Source organism: Molossus molossus, unplaced genomic scaffold (genome assembly GCF_014108415.1).
Source record: "Molossus molossus isolate mMolMol1 unplaced genomic scaffold, mMolMol1.p scaffold_m16_p_15, whole genome shotgun sequence".
NCBI lineage: Eukaryota > Metazoa > Chordata > Mammalia > Chiroptera > Molossidae > Molossus > Molossus molossus.
The window spans coordinates 45,638,244-45,659,100 of NW_023425350.1; the positions used below are offsets into that span (position 1 = coordinate 45,638,244).

A 20,857-nucleotide genomic window follows, 5' to 3' on the forward strand; every position below is an offset into this window, starting at 1 on the left:
AAGAAGAATAAAGCAAAGCAAGCAGAATGAGGAGAAAAAGGAGCAGAAGGGGAGTTTACACAGAGAAGTCAGGACAGGCCTTTCTGACAAAGGTGATCAGAAAGAAGTGAAAGGTGAGCCATGCAGCCATTTGGGAGAAGACAGCTCTTGGCAGAAGGGAAACAACCAACCTGAGGTGGGGCTCTTGGCCTGACAAAGAAACTACTGGAGACAGACCGGGCTAGAGAAGAGGGAGCAATGAAGAAAGTGGTGGGAACTGGGGGGAGGGAAACAGATTCTGTAGTGGCTTGTAGGTTACTTTGTAGGGACTGTGGCTTTTTCTCTAAATGAGATGAGAAGTCATAAGCAAAGGAGGGACAGGATCTAACTTGCAAGTTTTAGTGTTAACTCCCACAGTTTCCCCTCATTACTCTAAGTTCAAACTAAAACATGCCCTGCGTTTTCCCAGCTCTGTAACTATGAAGTTAATTAAACAAGGAGGCCGTAAGACTGGTGTGGCTCTCATGGCATGGTGGCCTACACAAGCAAACCAAAATCTAAGCTTGTAAATGCCTCAAAGTTAAAAATCAAAATGTGAAGGACACCAATCAGGCTTTATACTATAACCAGTCAAATAAGTTCCTTTCTTTGCTTCTGCGCTATCTCTATATAAATTTCCCCTGGCTCCTGTCTGTAGAGTGCTTCTTGCCACTTTGAATTTGGCGCTATCTGATTAGAACCAATTTTTGCTCAAATAAACTCATAAAAGTTTTCCTGTGCTTCAGTTTGTCTATTAACAACTTCACTCGTGTCCTTTGCCTGAAATCCACACTCTTCACCCAGAGATTCAGTTTTTACTTCCAAACACATTCATTCTTTTAGAACAAAACCAGAGGCTATTCCAGTATCTAGAGTCCTCCCAGCTAGGCAACATCCTTCCTTCCTTGGTTCTCATCTCCATACCCCCTTCCCCACTCCAATGTGGCCAATGACTCTCTGGTGACATCTGGCTTTTAATTTACTTCTTATATTTGGTCATATGTCCTCATTTTCACAGTAAGCTTAAAATCTACTTCACACTTTTTTATTTATTTACTTATTTTTGTATCTATGTAGCATCAAGCCAAAAGCTATGTTGGTAGTAGGTATGCAATAAACTTTTCAAAAACTATATATTAAAAAAAAGAAACAAACACTATAATTCTGATTAAAATGTACTTCCAGGAGCTTCAAGTTTTGTAAAAGGAGCCTCAGAGCAGAAAAGTGAGTCATCAGGTGACTTTGAGTGGGGCCTGTACTCATACACACAGACTATAATGAGGGGCCCAGCTAGATGGCACACTTGGCATAAAACAAATAAGGCTCAAGGTCCAGGGAGAAGGACCCCAGGTTTCCTCATTTCCAAAAGTTTGTGAGACTCTCCAATAGACACTGTAATATTACCACAAGAAACGAGTTAAAAAGGGAGGGTAATATTGTGTTTTATAAGAAATACATATGTATTTCTTTGGTCATACAGACTTATACTGTTATAATTAACCCAGTTATTAATAACAGGAAGGGAGCAAAGGGAAGGCCAAATATTACTGGTATGCCATTTGTGTAGCTTTGCTAGGAAGCTGCAGTTTAACATCCCCCAGGAAGCCAGTGGTCTATTCCCACAGATCATTGGGGGAAGGGACTGGATAGGGGAGAACAAACAAATAAGCAATAAAGTCTGGGTGAAAAGGGAAGGTACTTGTCTGTCAGTCACACATGGGAACAGATCATTGGCCAGAGTGGGTGTGGCTGCTGCAAGTGTGGGAAAATTTCAGATAATTAATCCCCTAAACAAAGGAGCCTGCTCTCTTGCTCTCTTATGCTCTTGGCTTCGGGGTATCTTGGTTGATCCCTTGCCCTCTTGGCTCCTGACACTCTCTTGGCTCCCCTGCATTTGCCCACATGGCTCAGAGACATGTGGACCCCACTCAATGGACTAATGGAGTCTTTGAAAGTAGTATATTGTCATGAATATACCAGGTCAGGTTTATATGGCTCAAAATATAAGATGACATTAGCATTAAAATCCAAAATACCTGTATGCTTAAAAGTATTTGACATAGTTAGGTTCAGAATTTAATTTCACTTTGGAATTGACCCTGCATAACAGCCACAAGCAACACTGTACAGCAGAAGCAGCACATACAGGGTCTGGCTCCTTGTTTTGGTGATAGACAGCTCTGGAATCTTGGGCAAACTAACCTCTTGGAACTGTTATTTTCTCATCGGTAAAATGAGGATTTATTCATCTGTGTTGCAGGATTGCCATATGAATTTAAAATGATGTACCTAGCCCTGGCCAGTTTGGCTCAGCGGTTAGAGCGTCGGCCTGCAGTCGAGAGAGACCGGGGTTCGGTTCCCGCTGAGGGCACGTACCTCGGTTGCAGTTTGTCCCTGGCCCTGGTTGGGTCGTGTGGGTGGCGACCACTCGATGTGTCCCTTTGACATCGATGTTTCTCTCTCTCTCCCTCCCTCCCACTCTATCTGAGCAAAAAATGGAAAAATGTCCTCGGATGAGGATTCAAAAAAAAAAAAAAAAATGATGTACCTAAAATGCAGGGGACAGAGGAGGCCTCAATGTAACAAGTGGCTAGTATTTTTCCTGAAGAGAAAGTCCTGGGTTTTTTGGCCAGGATGGCAGATAAAAAGAATGAGAGATACCGATTCTAAAAAAAAACACCCAAATTTGGTTATTTAGAATTCATGGCTGACACTATATACAGGCGTTGGCAAATATAGATAACAAAATAAATAATAATACAAGAATAAACTGTTTTGTGTATTCATAACTGTAAACTGACTTTTGCCCACACCTGTGATTGCAAATTATAAACATAGAAGACAATTTTATTTTATTATTATATTTTAATTTTTTTTTCTTTATTGATTTTGATAGCAAGAGGAAGGGAAAGAGAGAGAGAAACATTGATGAGAGAGAACAATGACTGGCTGCCTCCTGCATGCCCCCAACCAGGGATCAGGCCCACAACCTGGGCATGTGCCCTGACGGGGAATTGAACCAGTGACCTCTTGGTGCATGGGTCAATGCTCAACCACTGAGCCACACTGGCTGGGCTATTATTTTTTTAATCTTTACCTAAGGATACGTATTTATTGATTACAGAGAGAAAGGAAGAAAAAGAGGGAGGGAGAGAGAAACATCGAAGTGAGAAAGAAATATTGATCAGTTATGTACCATATGCACCCTAAATGGGGAACAAGCCCACAACCTAGGTATGTGCCCTGACCAGGAATCAAACCTGTGTGAGACGATGCTTCAACATATTGAGCCACCCAGCCAGGGTGGAAGACAATTTTTTTTTTTGCCCTGCCAGTGTGGCTCAGTGGATTGAGCATCAGCCCATGGACCAAGAAGTACTGGTTCAATTCCTGGTCAGGGTACATGTTTGGGTTGCAGGCTCAATCCCCAGTATGGGCGTGCAAAAGGCAATAAATTGATGTTTCTCTCTGACATCGACATTTCCTTCTCTCCTTTTTTCTCTAAAAAATAAAAAAAAAAACATATTAAATATATATATATTTTTTAATGTGAAAACCAGCTTTATGAAATACTATGCCTTTGCTACAATTTTTCTAAAGATTAGATAAAATATCAGATACAGTTGAAACTTGCCAGATCTCATTCCCTTTCCTCTCTCCCCAGAGGCATTGATATTATAAATTTGGTATTTATTCCTATATTATTACTACATCAGTCTAGAACTGTCCTGAACAACACATAGCACTGTTTTGAATCTTCTAAAATTTTATATAAATGTTTTTGTACTATAATTCCATTTTGTTCAACTTATTCTTTTAGAATTTAATCATATAGCTCTAGTTTCTTCATTTCAACTTCTGTATAGTATTCCACTCTCTGACTACCACACAATATATTTTCATTCTTCTGTTCTTGTTCATTTAGTTGTTACTAATTTTTTTTTTTTTTTTTGCTATTAAAAACAATATTGTGGGAAGTATAATTCAGAAGTAATTTTTGGCTTATACTTCTAAACTGATGTACTGCTTTCTGCTTTCCAATGATTTAAGGTAGAGAGAGAAAAGATTATACTCATCTTCTTAATGATATCTGCCTTCCAGAACATACTCTGCATTTTTAAGTTGAATTTTTCAAATAACAAATAATTCAATAGACAAGTGCCCTTTCTAAGAGAATATTTTTGTGGCATGATCATTTTTGAGATATTCATTTATGATTCCTCCCTATATTTTTGCCATTTCTTTTCTTATAGGTTCTGCTCAGCTTCCCTTATGAAAGAATTGTGGTGCGTCTTCCAGGTCTTTGTTTCTCAACAAATTTACTGAGACAATTGAGAACAGATTTTTGAGATAAGAAAAAATCCAGTGACTTGTTTCTAAACAAAATTTACTGAGACCTATTGAGAAAAACCAGTAAGGACAGGAAGATAGGAGGATAATGATAAAATAACAATGGAGAACATCTCATCAAAGGTTCACCTGAGGAACATTACTCCAGCACCAAACAGACTTATGTAAGATGAGTCACTATTTGAAAATTCAGTCCTCTTCTCCTAGTGGCAGGGATAAGTGATTATTGTGTGTGTGCATGTGTGGGTGTGAGTGTATGTTTAAAGGTGAATTTATTCAACTTTATCAACAGCCATTTATCTGCTTGCTCCCCTATTGCCAGAGGATATCCAAGTTTTCATTAATATCTTCTTAATTCTTTGGTTGTACACATAGAAGTGCCTAGCAGGCATTCCTAAAAGGACCATCAGAAAATTTTCAGTGCAGGAAATAGTTACAATAGAGAATACAAGCATAGAGACATTCCTAGCACCAAAGAGGGGAAAGCCTGCACACAGCTGCCCATCATAATGATGCTTAAAACCAGAAATAAAGCCAAAGGAAGTGTCAATATAACCAAACTGGCGCAGTTTAAAAGAGCTCTGGTGTCAAGAAATTGACAGTATTCTTATACACCAGTAAATGAACTCACAGAAAGAGAAACTAAAAAAAATCCCATTTACCATTGTGGCTAAAAAAATTAAGATACCTAGGAATAAACTGATCCAAAGAAGTAAAGGACCTATTTGCAGAAAACTATAGGGCATTGAAAAAAGAAATAGAGGAAGATATAAAAAAGTGGAAGCACATACCTTGTTCATGGATTGGAAGAATTAACATCATTAAAATGTCCATATTACCCCAAAGCAATCTATAGATTCAATATAATCCCCATCAAAATACCAATGACATAATTCACAGAACTAGAACAAATACTTCAAAAGTTCATATGAAACCAAAAAAAGACCTTGAATAGCCACAGCAATCTTGAAAAAGAAGGACAAAGTAGGTGGGATAACAGTACTGGATATCAGGTTATACGACAAAGCCACTGTAATAAAAACAGCCTGGTACTGGCACAAGAACAAGCATATAGATCAATAAAACAGAACAGAGAACCTGGAAATTGACCCAAGACATTCTGTTCAGTTAATATTTGACAAAGGTGGCAAGAGCATACAATGGAGTAAAGACAGCCTCTTTAATAAATGGGGTTGAGAAAATTGGACAGCTTCGTGCAAAAAAATGAAACTAGCCCTGGCTGGTTTGACTCAGAGGTCAGAGCGTCGGCCTGCGGTCCAGAGAGACCCGGGTTCGGTTTCCGCTAAGGGCACGTACCTCGGTTGCAGTTTGTCCCGGGCTCTGGTTGGGTCGTGTGGGAGGCAGCCACTCGATGTTTCTCTCTCTCTCTGTCTCTTCCTCTCTCTCCCTCCCACTCTATCTGAACAAAAAATGGAAAAGTGTCCTCGGGTGAGGATAAAAAAAAAAAAAAATGAAATTAGATCATCAACTTAACACCATACACAAGAATACATTCAAAATGGATAAAAGACTTAAATGTGACTCGTGAATCCATAAAAATCCTAGAAGAAAATGTAGGCAACAAAATTTCAGACATCATACACAGCAGAATTTTCACTGATACATCACCTAAGGCAACAGAAACAAAGAAAAAAAAAAAAAAAAAAGAACACATGGAACTACTTCAAACTAAAAAGCACCTGCACAGCAAAAGAAACAAGCATCAAAATGGAAAGGGAACCCACTATATGGGAGAGCATAACTGCAAACAATACATCAGATAAGGAGTTAATTTCCAAAATATACAGAGTACTCATACAACTTAACAAAAAGAAGACAAAGAACCCAATTAAAAAATGGGCAGAGGACCTAAATAGACACCTCTCCAAAAAGGACATACACATGGTCAAGAGACATGAAGGAATGCTCAACATCACTAATAATCAGAGAGATACAAATTAAAACAACAATGAGGTATCACCTCACACCTGCCAGAATGGGTGCCATCAATAAATCATCAAACAACAAATACCAGTGAGGGTGTGGAGAAAAGGGGACTCTAGTACACTGCTGGTGGGAATGCAGACTGGTGCAGACATTGTGGAAAACAATATGGTGTTTCCTCAAAAAATTAAAGGTTGATCTGCCATTTGACCCAGTGATCCCACTTCTAGGAATATACCCTAAGATGCCTGAAACACCAATCAGAAAGGATATATGTACCCCTATGTTCATAGCAGCACTATTTACAATTGCTAAGATCTAGAAATAGTCCAAGTGTCCATTAGTAGATGAGTGGATAAAAAAGCAGTGGTACATATACACAATGGAGTACTGTGCAGCTGTAAGAAAGAAAGATCTCTTATCCTTTGAGCCAACATGGAGGGACCTGGAGAGCATTATGCTAAGCGAAATAAGCCAATCAGTGAAAGATATACCACATGATCTCACTTATTTGTGGAAAATAATGAACAAAATAAGCTGATGAGCAAAACAGACCCAGAGACATAGAGAGGAGTACAGTTCAGACTGACAGACAAAGCAGGGGGGCAGGGGGCAGGGGCGTGGATGAGATAAACCAAAGAACTTATATCATGTATGCGTAACCAATGGATATAGACAACAATGCTGGGGGTGGGGGGTGGGGGGATGGGATGGAGGGTGTCTAGGGAAAAAAAAGGAGAAACATCTGTAATAAAAAATGAAAAAAAAACAAAACAGTAAGACAAGCAGATGAAAAAATTAACTATAAAAACTGAAAAAAAAATAAAAATAAAAACAATGTTCTGCCCTGGCCGGTTTGGCTAAGCAGTGAGAGCATTGGCCCGCAGACCAAAGTGTCTTGGGTTCAATTCTGGTTAAGGGGACGTACCTTGGTTGCGGTTTGGTCCCTGGCCCTGGTCTGGGTTGTGCAGAAGGCAACCAGTAAATGTGTCTCTCTCATGTCAATGTTTTTCTCTCTCCCTCTTTCCAGCTCTCCCTCCCTCGCTCCCTCCTTCTCTCTTTTCTTCTCACTCTATCTGAAGATAAATGAAAAAGTATCCTTGGATGAGGATTGAAAAAAAAAATTAAAGATAAAGAACAATGTTGCTATGAACACTATTGTACATGTCTCCTTGTGCAGGTGGGCTAATTTTTCTCAGTATAGGGGACTCACCTCTTCAATCATATTAGTTATTTCTAAGTTGCTCTCCATAGTGAGTTACTAATTTACTTCCAATAAGCAGTGAATGAGAGTTCCCTATTCTTCACATCTTTACTTACCCAAATACATCAACTAAAAATAAAACAGTAATTGTTGTTTTCAAATGGATATATCTCTTACTTTTAATACCTTTCAATAAATCTGATGTTTGTATATAGGATAAATATATAAATGTCTTACAAGCTTAGAAAAACAGACATATCTGATAGGAAGTATAAACATTCTCTTATTCATAATTTTTGGTATGTAAAAGTTATCAACTTATATGTTTATAAAATAAAATCCTTTAACCCACAAAACTATTTATTGTAACAGTCAGCATAATATATAAAAAAAGTTAATTCGTGAAAGAAAAGAGAAATATATCAATGGAACACAACAGAGAACCCAGAAATAAACGCAGGGATCAGATCCATTGACTATATCTCATAAAGAAGTAAGAACAGTCTTTTCAATAAACAGTGCTGGACATCCACATGAAAAAACATGAATATAAATATAGGCCTTAAACCTTTCACAAAAAGTTGGTTTAACCTAAAAGTGTTTGTCATGACCATGAATATGTTCTGGCAAAGTGGTATTGGTGGCATTATAGTTTTGAATCTCCACATGAAAGAAACAGTTCAACTAAATAACAAAACCAAAATACCATAGATGACTAGATGAGTATTAAAAGAGAGCCCTGTATATAATGACTGTATGCTCCAATAATGTAAATAAACTACAACTATTTAAAAATGAAAGGGGAGAAATGAAAATACATGGACAGAAAGTTTTAGAATGTTCTCAGTAATTTACATTAGTAGTAGCAATATTATTATGATTATTCTGAGACTGTTAGGTGTGGACTATAGGATAAAGTAAACAAGTAATTATGACACAACCATTGTGTCCCTGCACTAGGAGTTTTAGGCATGGAAGAGAGAAGATACAGATTTATAGGAGAGGTTAAATTAAAAACCCTGTAATTCTGAATTTGAATTACAACCCTAGCTCCCAAATTTGGGCTTAAAATGCTATTTTCCATGGGAAAAAAAACAAAACAAAAACTAGAGCACAGAAGAAAGCATAGCCAGTAAAATCTCTGATACTTCTCTTGGCAATATTTTTTCTGCCATATCTCTTCAGGCAAGGGAAACAAATAAATAAATATATAAACAAATGGGACTACATCAAATTAAAACGTTTTTACACAGGAAAGGAAACTATTAACAAAACAAAAAGATAACCTGCTGATTGGAAGAAGATATTTGCCAATGATACATCCAATAAGGGATTAAAATCCAAAATTTATAAAGAACTCACACATCTCAACACCCCTGCCCCAAAAAACAATCCAATTTTAAAATGTTCAAGGGACCTGGATACCACTCCAAAGAAGACATATAGATGGCTAACAGACATATGAAAAGATGCTCAATGTGACTAATCATCAGAGAAATGCAAGTTAAAATTGCAATGAGATCTCACCTCACACCTGTCAGAATGGCTATCATCAATAAATCAACATACAACAAATGTTGGTGAGGGTGTGGGGAAAGGGAATCCTTATGCACTATTGCTGGGAATGCAGACTGGTGCAGCCATTATGGAAGAGTATGGAGGTTTCCCCCAAAAAATTAAAAATGGAACTGCCTATGACTCAGTGATTCCACTTCTGGATATATTTCCAAAGAAAACACAAAATACTATTTAGAATTTATACTCTCCTGTGTTCATTGCAGCATTATTTAAAATAGCCAAGATATAGAAGCAACTCAAGTGCTCATCAATAGACAAGTGGATTAAAAAGCTGTGTACATATATACAGTGGTGTACTACTCGGCCATAAAAAAGAATGAAATCTTAACATTTGTGACAGCATGGTTGGACGTAGAGGGTATTATGCTAAGTGAAATAAGTCAGACAGAGAAAAAAAATACCTTATGATTTCACTTATATGTGGAATCTAAGGAGCAAAATAAACAAACAAACGAAACAGCAACAAACTCACAGATTCAGAGAACAAACTGATGGTTGTCTCAGGGGACAGGGTTTGGTAGGGCTGGGTAAAAAAGGTGAAGGGATTAAGAAGTACAAATTGGTAGTTACAAAACAGTCGTGGGGATGTAAAGTACAACATAGGAAATATATTCAATAATATCGTAATAACTATGTTGTGGTGCCAGGTGGTACTTGAAATATCGAGGGGACCACTTTGTAAAGTCTACTCTCTATGCTGTACACTTGAACCCAATACAAAATAATACTGAACATAAACTGTAATTGGGGGAAAAAAAAAAGAAAAGAAAGTAGAGCTTTTTGAAGAATGGCTATTTTCAGGTCTGGGGCAGGAAATGTACAAGTTAAGGACAGAACATATTGTCATACTATATAGCATGGAAACTACCCAAGACCACTAAAGTCATGACAAAAAAAGGAGCCACTATGAAGGGGGGTCCAAATATAAGACAATCTGAGCTTCCAAAAGGATAACAACTAAACTTATGAAAACTATTAAGTCAAATATGTTTCAATCCATGAATTCATAATGTTATTAAAAAAAAAACCTAATTGGTTATCTTAAGGGAAGGATAGGGAACCAATTCATTATCTTGAAAACTGATAAAGAAAAGAAACATTTATCCTGATTATATGAATCCAACCAATCAGAAAACAAATAGAAGATTAGTGGAACTGTCTTTTTATAAAAGTGTGCCAATTAGTAAATGAAAAAATAATAATACAATTAGAGTATCACCATTTTGCAACCCCAGTGACTTAATGGATCTAGGCACTGAGCATCAATAGATGTTAACACGAAAAAAGAGAGACAACCAAAAAGAGCCTGACATGTACAGTGACACAATTAAGTGTTCCAAGTAGATAATATTAAACTACATTTCTGGGGGATGCATGTTTAGGTGATAAAAACTACAAGGTTTGCCCTGGCCAGTTTGGCTCAGCGGTTGAGCGTCAGACGTCTGCGGACCAGAGAGTCCTGGGTTCGGTTCCTGCTAGGGGCATGTACCACAAAAAAACCCCAAAAAACTACAAGGTTTGACAGGCCAGTGTGGCTCAGCGGATTGAGCGCCATCCCATGAACTGAGCAGTCCCAGTTCGATTTCCAGTTAGAGCACATGCCTGGGGTGCGGGCTTGATTCCCATTGCGGGGTGTGCAGGAGGCAGCCGATGGATGTTTCTCTCTCACATCAATGTTTCTATCTCTCTCTCCCTTCCTCTCCCTCTAAAAAAAAAAACTACCTGGGTTTACAATAAAATGTTTAAAAGTCATGACAGAGGTTACTTTTGGAAACTGGGAAGAAGCTGAGATCCTGCCAGAGTACGTGGTAGTATTTCTGGGTGCCTAACAAAGTTCTATTTCTTGACCTAAGTGTGGTTCCAGGAGTGCTTCCTTTGTATTAGTTTATTAAAATACACATTTATTTTGTGTGATTTTCTTTAATGTGTTTTACAATAAAGAGATTTAAAATAACAAAAACAAAACATCATCCCTAAAATAGAAAATCTTTGTTATCTGGTTGAAAGTTTAACACAATACATAATTTCATTGGAAAAGAAATTTAAGTATTTTAGCTTTTCAGTTGGATGCACATATAAGGCTTTCTGACTGTTTGTTTTATCAAATCACACTGTATTAAAAGGTAGTCACATTTTTACTTTCCCATCAGTTGATGCTCCTCTAAGTCACTACAAAAATAGTTTTTAACTTTTATGAGGAAAAAGTTATCTTTGTATGGTTATATTTCCCTAGCCCTAACAAAAGGTCTTATGGTTTAACAGCTCTGCTTATGTATTTTTTGTTCATTTTTTAAACATTTTCAGGTGGCCTTTTCTGAGTAAGGTATCTTGAAATTAAACCATACTCAGAAAGCATCACCAAATCCATATGGCTGAAAAGTTAAAATACTTGCTCAAATATAAAGGTAAAGGAACAATAAATTGTGTTGTCATTACATTTTTGACAGTGAATGAATTAGGTAGTTCTAAGATGATGGCAGTAACTTTCTAAAAAGAAGTATAAAGAGTATGTGAAATTTAAATTAAACTAGCGTGTTACTTATGCTAATCCACACATACACTATTAAAAACTATTTTTAAATGTATTTGCTGATAAAATTTTTCTTTTTCCGAACACTATCTAGTGTATATTTTTCAAAAGAAAATTGTTTTCCTAGACTTCGTAACTTTCCGCTTTGTGTTTCTAATTAAGATATATACCGTTGTTTAGAGCTCTGTAGTGTGAAATTAGACAAGCAGTTTTCTAATATCCATAAAATAAAAAAATGTTCCTGCTCTGACAGACAGATAATTCAGTCACAGAGAGCTTATTTCTGTATCCTTTGTTTTCTTTTCTTTTTTAGCTGCTTGGTAAGCCAATTTTCTACTTAGAATCTACTGTTAAAACTCTCATTTGGTTCAGTATGTGGGCTTTATCCTTTCCATGGTATGTTATGCAAAAAAGATGGCTTTAATTTTCTTTTTCTTTTTTTTTTTTTTACTATGCTGCAAAGCAGTGGTTCTCAATTTGGATGCACATGTGAATCACCTAGGGAACCTGTAAAAGAATACAAATGTCCCTCCCTTTCTGGAGATTCTGATGTAACTGGTCTGGGCGGGCTTTGTAAAAGCTCTGCAGGTGACTGTAATGTGTTGCCAAGGCAAGGAACCACTACTCTAGGATCTTGCCAGTGTCCAAAAAAAAAAAAGTTTATAATATTTTCTGATTAATCTTACTTAAGAAATGCTTTTTATAAATTCTATAGTATATTAGATGCAAAGATTAAACTTCTCTGTGACACTGAAATTTAGGGTTTAAGAATATATTGCATCTTTTATTCTAATATTAATTCAAGAAGTTTATTGGTCACTTGTGAAAAAATAATTTAAAGACATATGCCTGAATATTACTCTTATAGGGTTTTGGTTTTAGTATATGATATGCTAAAAAAAAAAAAAAGTGCTACAAGTCCTAAAGATTATGTCTTCACACTAAAAAAAAAAAAAAAAGAAACAATTATTTCCCTAACCATTTCTTCCAAAAAATATTTACCATTTGCATACAGAAGCACACAGGAGATTCTGGAAAAGAAATCTTTCCTAGTTTTTCCTACAGTTTAATTTTGATAGAATAACTGAAAGGGCCAAATCCAACACAAAAGCTACTTTCCAAAAAGGTGAATTACATAACAACGTATTATAATTGAAAAGGGGGATTTTAACTATGCAGTCAGTGGTGAATACTTAAAAATCATGTGCAAGTATCATATAAAAACTTTATTAAAATCTATTGAAATACATAAAATGGATGTTTCCAGAAATATAAATTATGGAAGATAACACAAGGAAAAAATAGAATTTCTGTAAAAACAATCCTTGAAAAGTAGAGCTAGTATGAAAAAAAAAATCTACCTTCTTTGAAAGATACCACACCCAGGAGACTTTATAGGTGAATTTTACCATTTAAGTATCAGATAATTCCTTCTGCTGTTTCAGACAGAAGAAAAAGAAAAGCTAGCCAAATCACTTCATAGGGTAGTACAACCTTGAAATGAAACTTAGAAATAACAAAAGAAAGTAAAATTACGCACCAATCTCATATTTGAGCAAACTGTAAAGCCTGTTTAATGTTCCCTCCTTACTAAGTGGAATTAATCATTCCCCATTGGCTCCGACTATGGCTTACACATACTCTCTCCACAGCACCAAATAACACTTGAGTGCACTCACACGTTCTCATGTTTGTCTCTCACTGGTAGACACTAAGATCTTTGCAGGCAGGAACAGTTTTGCATGTGTATTCCATGGCATAAAATACAAGTGCTTACTCCATGGTCATGCTCAGTAGTTTCTGAGTGATGCAGAACGAAAAAGGGAAGGACCTTTAGGTAGAAATAGCAGTGATGTACATAGGCAGGAGGCAGAAACTAATGAGACAGTGAATAAACCATTTGGCTAGAACACAGGTTTGTATAAGGATATAACACTGAAAAGGCCAGTCAGGGTGGGCTTTTCAGTGCCAAGGCTGTTTAGTTTCAGTATCTACTGAAGGCATCTGAGCAGGCAGTGGCTAAATCACATGTGTGCTGCAGAAGCCAGACAAGCATTTTTAAAAACTACATGTTTTTATTGCTTTTCTAGAGAGAGAAACATGGATGTGAGAGAGAAACATCCATCGGCTGCCTCCTGCATGCCCCCTCCTGGGGATGGAGCCTGCAACCCAGGCATGTGTTCCAATCGGGAATTGAACCGGGACCTCTCACTCCATAGGATGACACAGATGAGCACTTTTTAAAAAAATTTTTATTTAGTTAATTAATTAATTTTTGTTACAGATGTTTCTCCTTTTCCCCCCACTGATCCCACTCTGTCCCCACCTTTGTTGTCCATGTCCATTGTTCATACATACATGCATATAAGTTCAGTGGTTTCTCTCTCCCCCCCACCTCCCCTTCAGGGGATTGTCAGTCTGTACCCCACTTCCACCCAGATGAGCACTTTTTAGAGCTGTCAGGGAACCAGAGGTAACCTATCTGGTTTAAAGCCATCATTTTAAAATTAGAAAACTAGTCAGAGAGAGTAGATGATCTACCTAAGGCCAAAGAATAGTGAATTAGCTAAAAGCAGGCAGAAGGTTAGAGGGACTAAATTTGATAAAGGCCACATAGTTAGTATATCGTTCAACCAACAGGCAAACCCATGTCTGTCCAACTCTGAAGTCCATGATCTAGATGACACCAAGAGATAAGGTAAGTAAACCATATGTACACCCTTTTAGAACATTCCTAATTTAATATAATACATTCATTTCAAATAAAGGTAAATTGTGTAATGTAGAACTAAAGGCTGATTTAATTATTTTTACTTTTATTATGAAACAGAACATTTAATACAATTATAATGAACTTTATTACATTCAAATTTTAATGAAGTATTTTATTCAATTTGCTTCAAGACCTAAGATCAATAAAATGGTGGGCATGAACAGGAAGTAAATAGGAACAAAGCATTCCTTAGCCTCACAAAATCCACACCTAAAGCATTACAAGTGGTGTTAGTTACTGCAATAGAATGGGAAAAATCCCCAGAAAGAGGCTAACAATTAATTAATTAATTAGTTAATTAATTAATAAAAAAAGGACCTTTCAGCCTTAAAAAACAGACTGAAAGTTTATAAAACCAAAAGAGGCAGGTAGTGATAGAGAAAAATTGAACTTGTTCATTACATCTCAGAATAGTGTTTCTGAGAAATACTCCTTAATGCCTAAAAGATAACAGACTTAGAAAAAATATAGGAACACACTATTTTAAACAGGCAAAAAAAAATTTTTTTAATGGGGAATGCTTTTTTTTAAATTATAAAAAAGTAAAACAGAATTTCATACTCAAAGTACTGGTACAAGCTGAAAATACCCATAGGTTCACAATAATGAATGATGATAGAACCATCATCAGGAACAGGATGAGATATTGGCCTTGCCTCTTAGAGGAACCCTTTTGGTGCTCCTGTCTGAGACGGGATACTAGACTGAGAAGCCTGCCGCTCTATAGTCCTCCTTACAAATTCTTGCCCCAGCCACAGAGGGTTGTGCACAAAATAGGCATTTGACTGTTCACTGACTGAAGTTTCAAGAATGTGACTGATAACATAGCTCTGACAGATATGAAATCATGAGTAAACAGTAATGATAGTACTAATAATGATAACAAGAACCATAATAGTGATCAGTGATAGTTTACTCTGTATAGGTATTGCTCTAAATGCATGTATTAACTCATTTATCTTCATTAACTCTATTTTTAAATTAACAAAACCATAGTACACAGACGACAGTAACTTGCTCAAGGACAGAGAGCTAGGTAGTAGCAGAGCTAGGAATTGAACCCAGAAGCCTTGCTCTAATCACTGTGCTATTCAGGCCAGCCCTGAAATTGTCTATGTAACTTCTAGATATGATACTTTTAAGAATCCCATTTCATATTCCTTTTTTTAATATTTAGGAAAATAAATTATAGGTTTAAAAAAGCATTTGAATTTACTTCAGAATAGAAAAAAATGAATAATCCTATTTTATTTGCTCTTCAATAATATATGTATATATTTACTTTAGATTTACCTCCAGTCTTCCTTGAGCATAACCCAGGAGCAGCAGATTGGCCCTGTTCTGCTCAGAAGAGATGGGAGTCCATGGCCAAGCATCATCATTACTGACCAGTGGCCACCAGCAAACGACTTTATCCTGAGTACAATTGATGGTTAGGCGACGCTCTGTTGTCCTGTTTACTGGGCCAGGTATTTCATAATAGGAAATCTAATGGTTAAAAAAAAAGCATATAGGAATCATTTTTTTAATGCAAAATCACAAAGTATTATAAAAATTAAAGCATCTGTAAATGTAGATAAATGCAAGTAAGTATGCATGTTAAACATGTGCTTAAGAAGGTGTCAGAATTTACCAAATTCTTTTGACACATTTGAAAAAGACATATGTTCAAAATTCTCTCCATTTTTAGCAGAGGAAAGAAAAAGGAAAAATGTAAGTTAGGGAGGAATTGGCTGTAGCAATCCCAATCGATACCAAAATGTACAGTCATGGTTGCTTGACAGCATCGACCTACACAGAGGATTTGAGACCAGCTATATTAAATGACAAGTTCAGTACTGCTGACCAAGAGTGTCTGAATTCTGTTTAAGACATAACACGTTAACAATGACTGACAACAATAAAAGGAAAAACAATTTGAGGCAAATATCACTTTAAAGAACATATGAGAAATATACACATACATTCTGTATAAAAGGATAAGCCACAGCATCATGTGTAAAAGTTTATACAGCTTCTGAGAATTATGCTTTTCTTTCTTAGGAAGAATTTGTAGAATTTATTATTCAAACTATGTTATTTTGGAACATGGTTATTTGAAAACATAAGCACGGCACCATCTGGGTGACACATGCCAAGGAAATATAGATTGCACTGTATTTCTGCTTAAAGAATTAATGGAAGGTTGATAGCTTGGAAGAAAAAAAAAACTATCTTGCCATTGCTGGTCAGCAATAATCGAACCACTTTCTGGGGATTAAGCGCATGGCTAAGCCTACTGGACCAGACACTAGCAAAGGGCAGGGGGTCTTCTTATCAGAGAAATGCTTCTGGAGCCAGTCTCACTACATGACAGATTGCTTTCATATTCCTGTCTGCAAGGCAACAAAGGATGGCAGTAATGCGATAATGCCAGAGTGCAATGGGTGTTAAGAACCCGTTGCATTTATGTATTGTATTTAGTAAATAATCAGGCTCATCCAAATTGTGATCTCACCACTCAACCAAGGCCATTAAAATCAAGGTTAATGCTTTAATAATCCTCTGCTATTTTTTTTTAATATGGTCAGAAGGAACCCTTTTCTATTTGCATGGCCATAATATTATTGACCTCTTCGTCCTCTGAATGCACATCAAAAGGAACTGAAATCAAAGTAATTACCAGTGTTGTTCTCTCATGGTAAACATTTAACTCCTTGCACTGTCCCTTCACTGTTAAATAAATTGAATTGGATTTTTCGAATGCAGACAGGAAAACTTGTTAAAGGTCAATACTTTCAGGATATTTACCGCGCAATTTTCTTTGACAAAATTATTTCAATCTGTAAGAATTAAATTATGGTACAGCTGTAAAGAAAAGCAGAATTACAATATTCTGTTTCCTTGTTTTCAAATCCAAATGGGCAGGCAGAAAACAGACGTTCTTTATGCTTTGAAGTGCAAATTCTTATGTTTAAGCTCTTGGTATCATTAGTTATCTTCTTGTTTGAGAGAAATACCACAATGGAGTTACTAAATCCTTAAAAATACACAAATTATTTTGATATTCTACTTGCCATGTAAACATATTACTTAAAAATTTCTACATGAGGAAATAGAGTTAAAACAAGAGACTGGCACTTTCAGTCCTCACATAATGCAAATCACGTATGTTAGCTGAAATTTCGTTTTTCCCATACATTTGAATGGCATCACATTGTATCATGATGCTTTATAGGGCAAGTAAAATGAAGAAGTTTCTTAAAATATCCTTCCAAAGGACAAATGGCTAAGTATTAAATACTTATATTTAAATATTGAACTAGACTATAAAATCCATGGGCTTTTCAAAGGGATTACTTCTCTAATGACAGAAATGCCATGGAATGTCCATATCCTAATTTCCCAAATCCAAAGGCAGGAAAAATAAATAATTCCCTTACTTAAGGTATAAAGGCTCACATACTAGGTCTATTTTCCACATCATTCCATAAGAAAAGATGACATCCTGACAGTTTCTCTCTGCTCTCTTTAATGGATAACCACTGCTACTTTGGCTGAGAAGACTTCATTAAGCTATCCATCAAACCTAACTGAGATGGAGAAACTAGTCATACAAAATGTTATATGACAGCATTAGCAACACTTAAAATAGTTTGTGTTCATGCACACTGGTACAGCTGAAGAACAGTACTGGTAAATATACACCATTTCAAGTAACTCTACAGTTAGCCATTCTGTTAATGGGAAAATAACATCCCATTAAAGATGTTAATACCAACTTTTTGACTAACCAAAATATAATATATGATAATATAATACACTGATTTCCAGCTAAAGAAAATCAATATTACACAAAGTAATATTGTTATAGAAGCTCCACAAAGCTGGTAAACAAAATCAAATTGTAGTTTATTACCACAATGAAAAACTTACTTATATTTTATCCTGTATTAAGAATCTTTTTGATAAATGTTTCTACTAAATGAAATTAGCTCTTCTCTCACACCACTACCACCTCAATCACAATAAGAAACAATCCCAAAGGGCAAAAGGTTAGGTTAAATACTATTATTCAAAAACACACACAGCTTCAAGCCTCAAAGCTAACTTCTAAAAATCTTTGCCTTTGCTATATACACTAGGCACAGCATAACGTGCATCTTTTTTAAGGAAGCCGTATATCAGCTCTGTTCCCAGTGAACAGTGAACTGTCTCAAATCCACGTCACAGAGGCTGGATCAATCTTGCAAACACAAGTCATTGCTAAAAAGAGGCCTTGAACTGAAACAGCCTGGAAAATGTATTAGATACTCATTCTAGCAGAGAGTATGCCTTCCACGCAGTTTAAAATATTATGTGGAAAAACTTAAATCAAACACATCATTTAAAATAAAAATCCTGCCTTAACAGATGTCAAGTCCCTGATAAAAGGGAACAAATTACCCGGAGTTAGTGAAGGAAAAGATACTAAAACATGAAGATTTCTTTTTGCATTTTCTCCAACTACAGTTGGAGGGGGGAATCTTCACACTCCTTACTTTTTACACTTTTCTATTAACCTTTGCAACTGCCTTCTTCCTTCTTTCTTTTCTTGTGAAATAGAAGCCAGAGGAGCTATCTTAGCTTAGAAACATAACATGGGGTCTTAGGGGAAAATGGTATATATACTACCACCAGCAACAAAACTATTTTCAAATGTGTAATTTGTCTCTGTTATCACTCTTTTTCTTCCATAAGTGCTATATAAATTGCTCCAAACATGACATTGTTAGACCTCCCATAATGAGAGCAAAAGAGAAAATTTAGATGGCCACTGTTTCTAGTGAATCAAGCTTAATCCTGTAACTCTGAAATCCAGAAATGTTCAAGAATAATGAGCATAACATCAACTCATGTGATACTCAAGTGTACCTTAATAATAATATGACTATTTAAATAGAAATCTCTACCTTATAATCCAAAGCTGAGAGTTTTTCCAATCTTTTGTTTACATCAGGAGAACCCATCTTCTTGGTAAACTGAATAAAACATAGTTTATGTTGTGCCAAAAATGACAAGATGATAAAGCTGTCTGTGAGAAGAGCTTAAAAAAAAAAGATTTAATAATACCATCAAATAATGAGTTACAATAAAATAACAATGAACTAATAGATTTTTTCCACTGAAATTATTACAAAAATCTATTTTCAGAATATAAATGTTAATTGAATAACTGAAGTCTCCTAAATATCATTATGACATTTTACAAGATATTGGAAATAAGTGATAATCATCAACCCGATCATGCATGGATTTGATACTTTCCCTTCTTTTCTGAGACCATTTCAATATGATGTTTGGGTGCAAACATCAAATAAGATATAATTGGAAGTACGGCTAGAAAACCACAAAATAAAGACCATTTCACATCTGAATATAAAGATTAAAACATGTACTTTTATTTATCCTTAGCCTTTAATCCTGTGTTTATATGATATAAACCATCTGAGAATAAATTGGATTACAGAATACAGATCAGTATTCCCCACCACTTATTATTTGAAAAATTTTCATTTATGATCCTTCTTCTTGAGAGTATACAATCCGAATGAAATAAACCATGTTATTTCCAATATGTACATTAAACAAGTTAATATTTAATAAGAAAGATTAGCAAAAGTATTTCTACAGCTTTATTTCTAAAGCATACAAATGGGTAGATAATTTTTGTGGGTTACAGAAAGGGCCATTAATGTTATATAAAATTATTGATAAAAATTATTGAAATATGTTTTTTACTGTTCCTTGCATAAAGAAATTATTGAATGTCTTTATATATTTTTTTTTTACTTCTACACAACTCACTGTGCAAACAGTGACCAACAGTAGATCTACACAATTACAGGAGAATCTGGAGAACTGCCAAGAAATCACATTGTTATCATAGTCTCATGAGAATGTATTATTTGGAGGTATAAATAAAAGAAACAAGTGAAAGAAGATATCTCAGAGACATGAATAGTGTTGGAAGTCTCCTTTTAGTTCTTACAGAGGTGCATCAGTATGATAAAACCATCACAGTCACTATTTTATTTGCATTGTCAACAAAGGGATCAATTATGAAACATATGAAAATGAAACTTTTTCCATAGGGAAGCTTCCTTAGCACTTATTCCTTTGAGGAAGAAAACACGGCACACTTACAACCCTACCCACAATGTATTATCATCAGTAATGTTACTAATTATAGTCATCCTGCAGGCTGCTTTTCTTTAGGATGATGAAATTGAGTCTGACTTATTTCCATTAGACCACATTTTCCTTTGATTATTCAATTTAATATACTGACAATTTTCAATCTTTATTAAAAATGCAATCTGTTTCTTAGACCTTTTACTGTGACTAAAAGAAAATAATCTTAAAACTTCAGGAGTCAGCATAGTACAGTGCAAAGAAAATGGGCTCTGCAGCTAGAACCAGGTTCAATTTTCATTTGTGG

At 35.7% G+C, this 20,857-nt stretch overlaps 1 protein-coding gene across 1 annotated transcript in view; it reads right to left on the reverse strand.

The window, feature by feature from the left end:
- LOC118630792 (WD repeat containing planar cell polarity effector) overlaps positions 1–20,857 on the reverse strand; it is a 359,956-nt gene that overhangs the window by 215,941 nt on the left and 123,158 nt on the right. Inside the window, exons 8-9 of the mRNA XM_036262931.1 lie at positions 19,329–19,462; positions 15,691–15,885 (exon numbers count right to left, since the gene is read on the reverse strand). Coding sequence (XP_036118824.1) covers positions 15,691–15,885; positions 19,329–19,462 — 329 coding nt within the window. The remainder of the gene's footprint in view (positions 1–15,690; positions 15,886–19,328; positions 19,463–20,857) is intronic.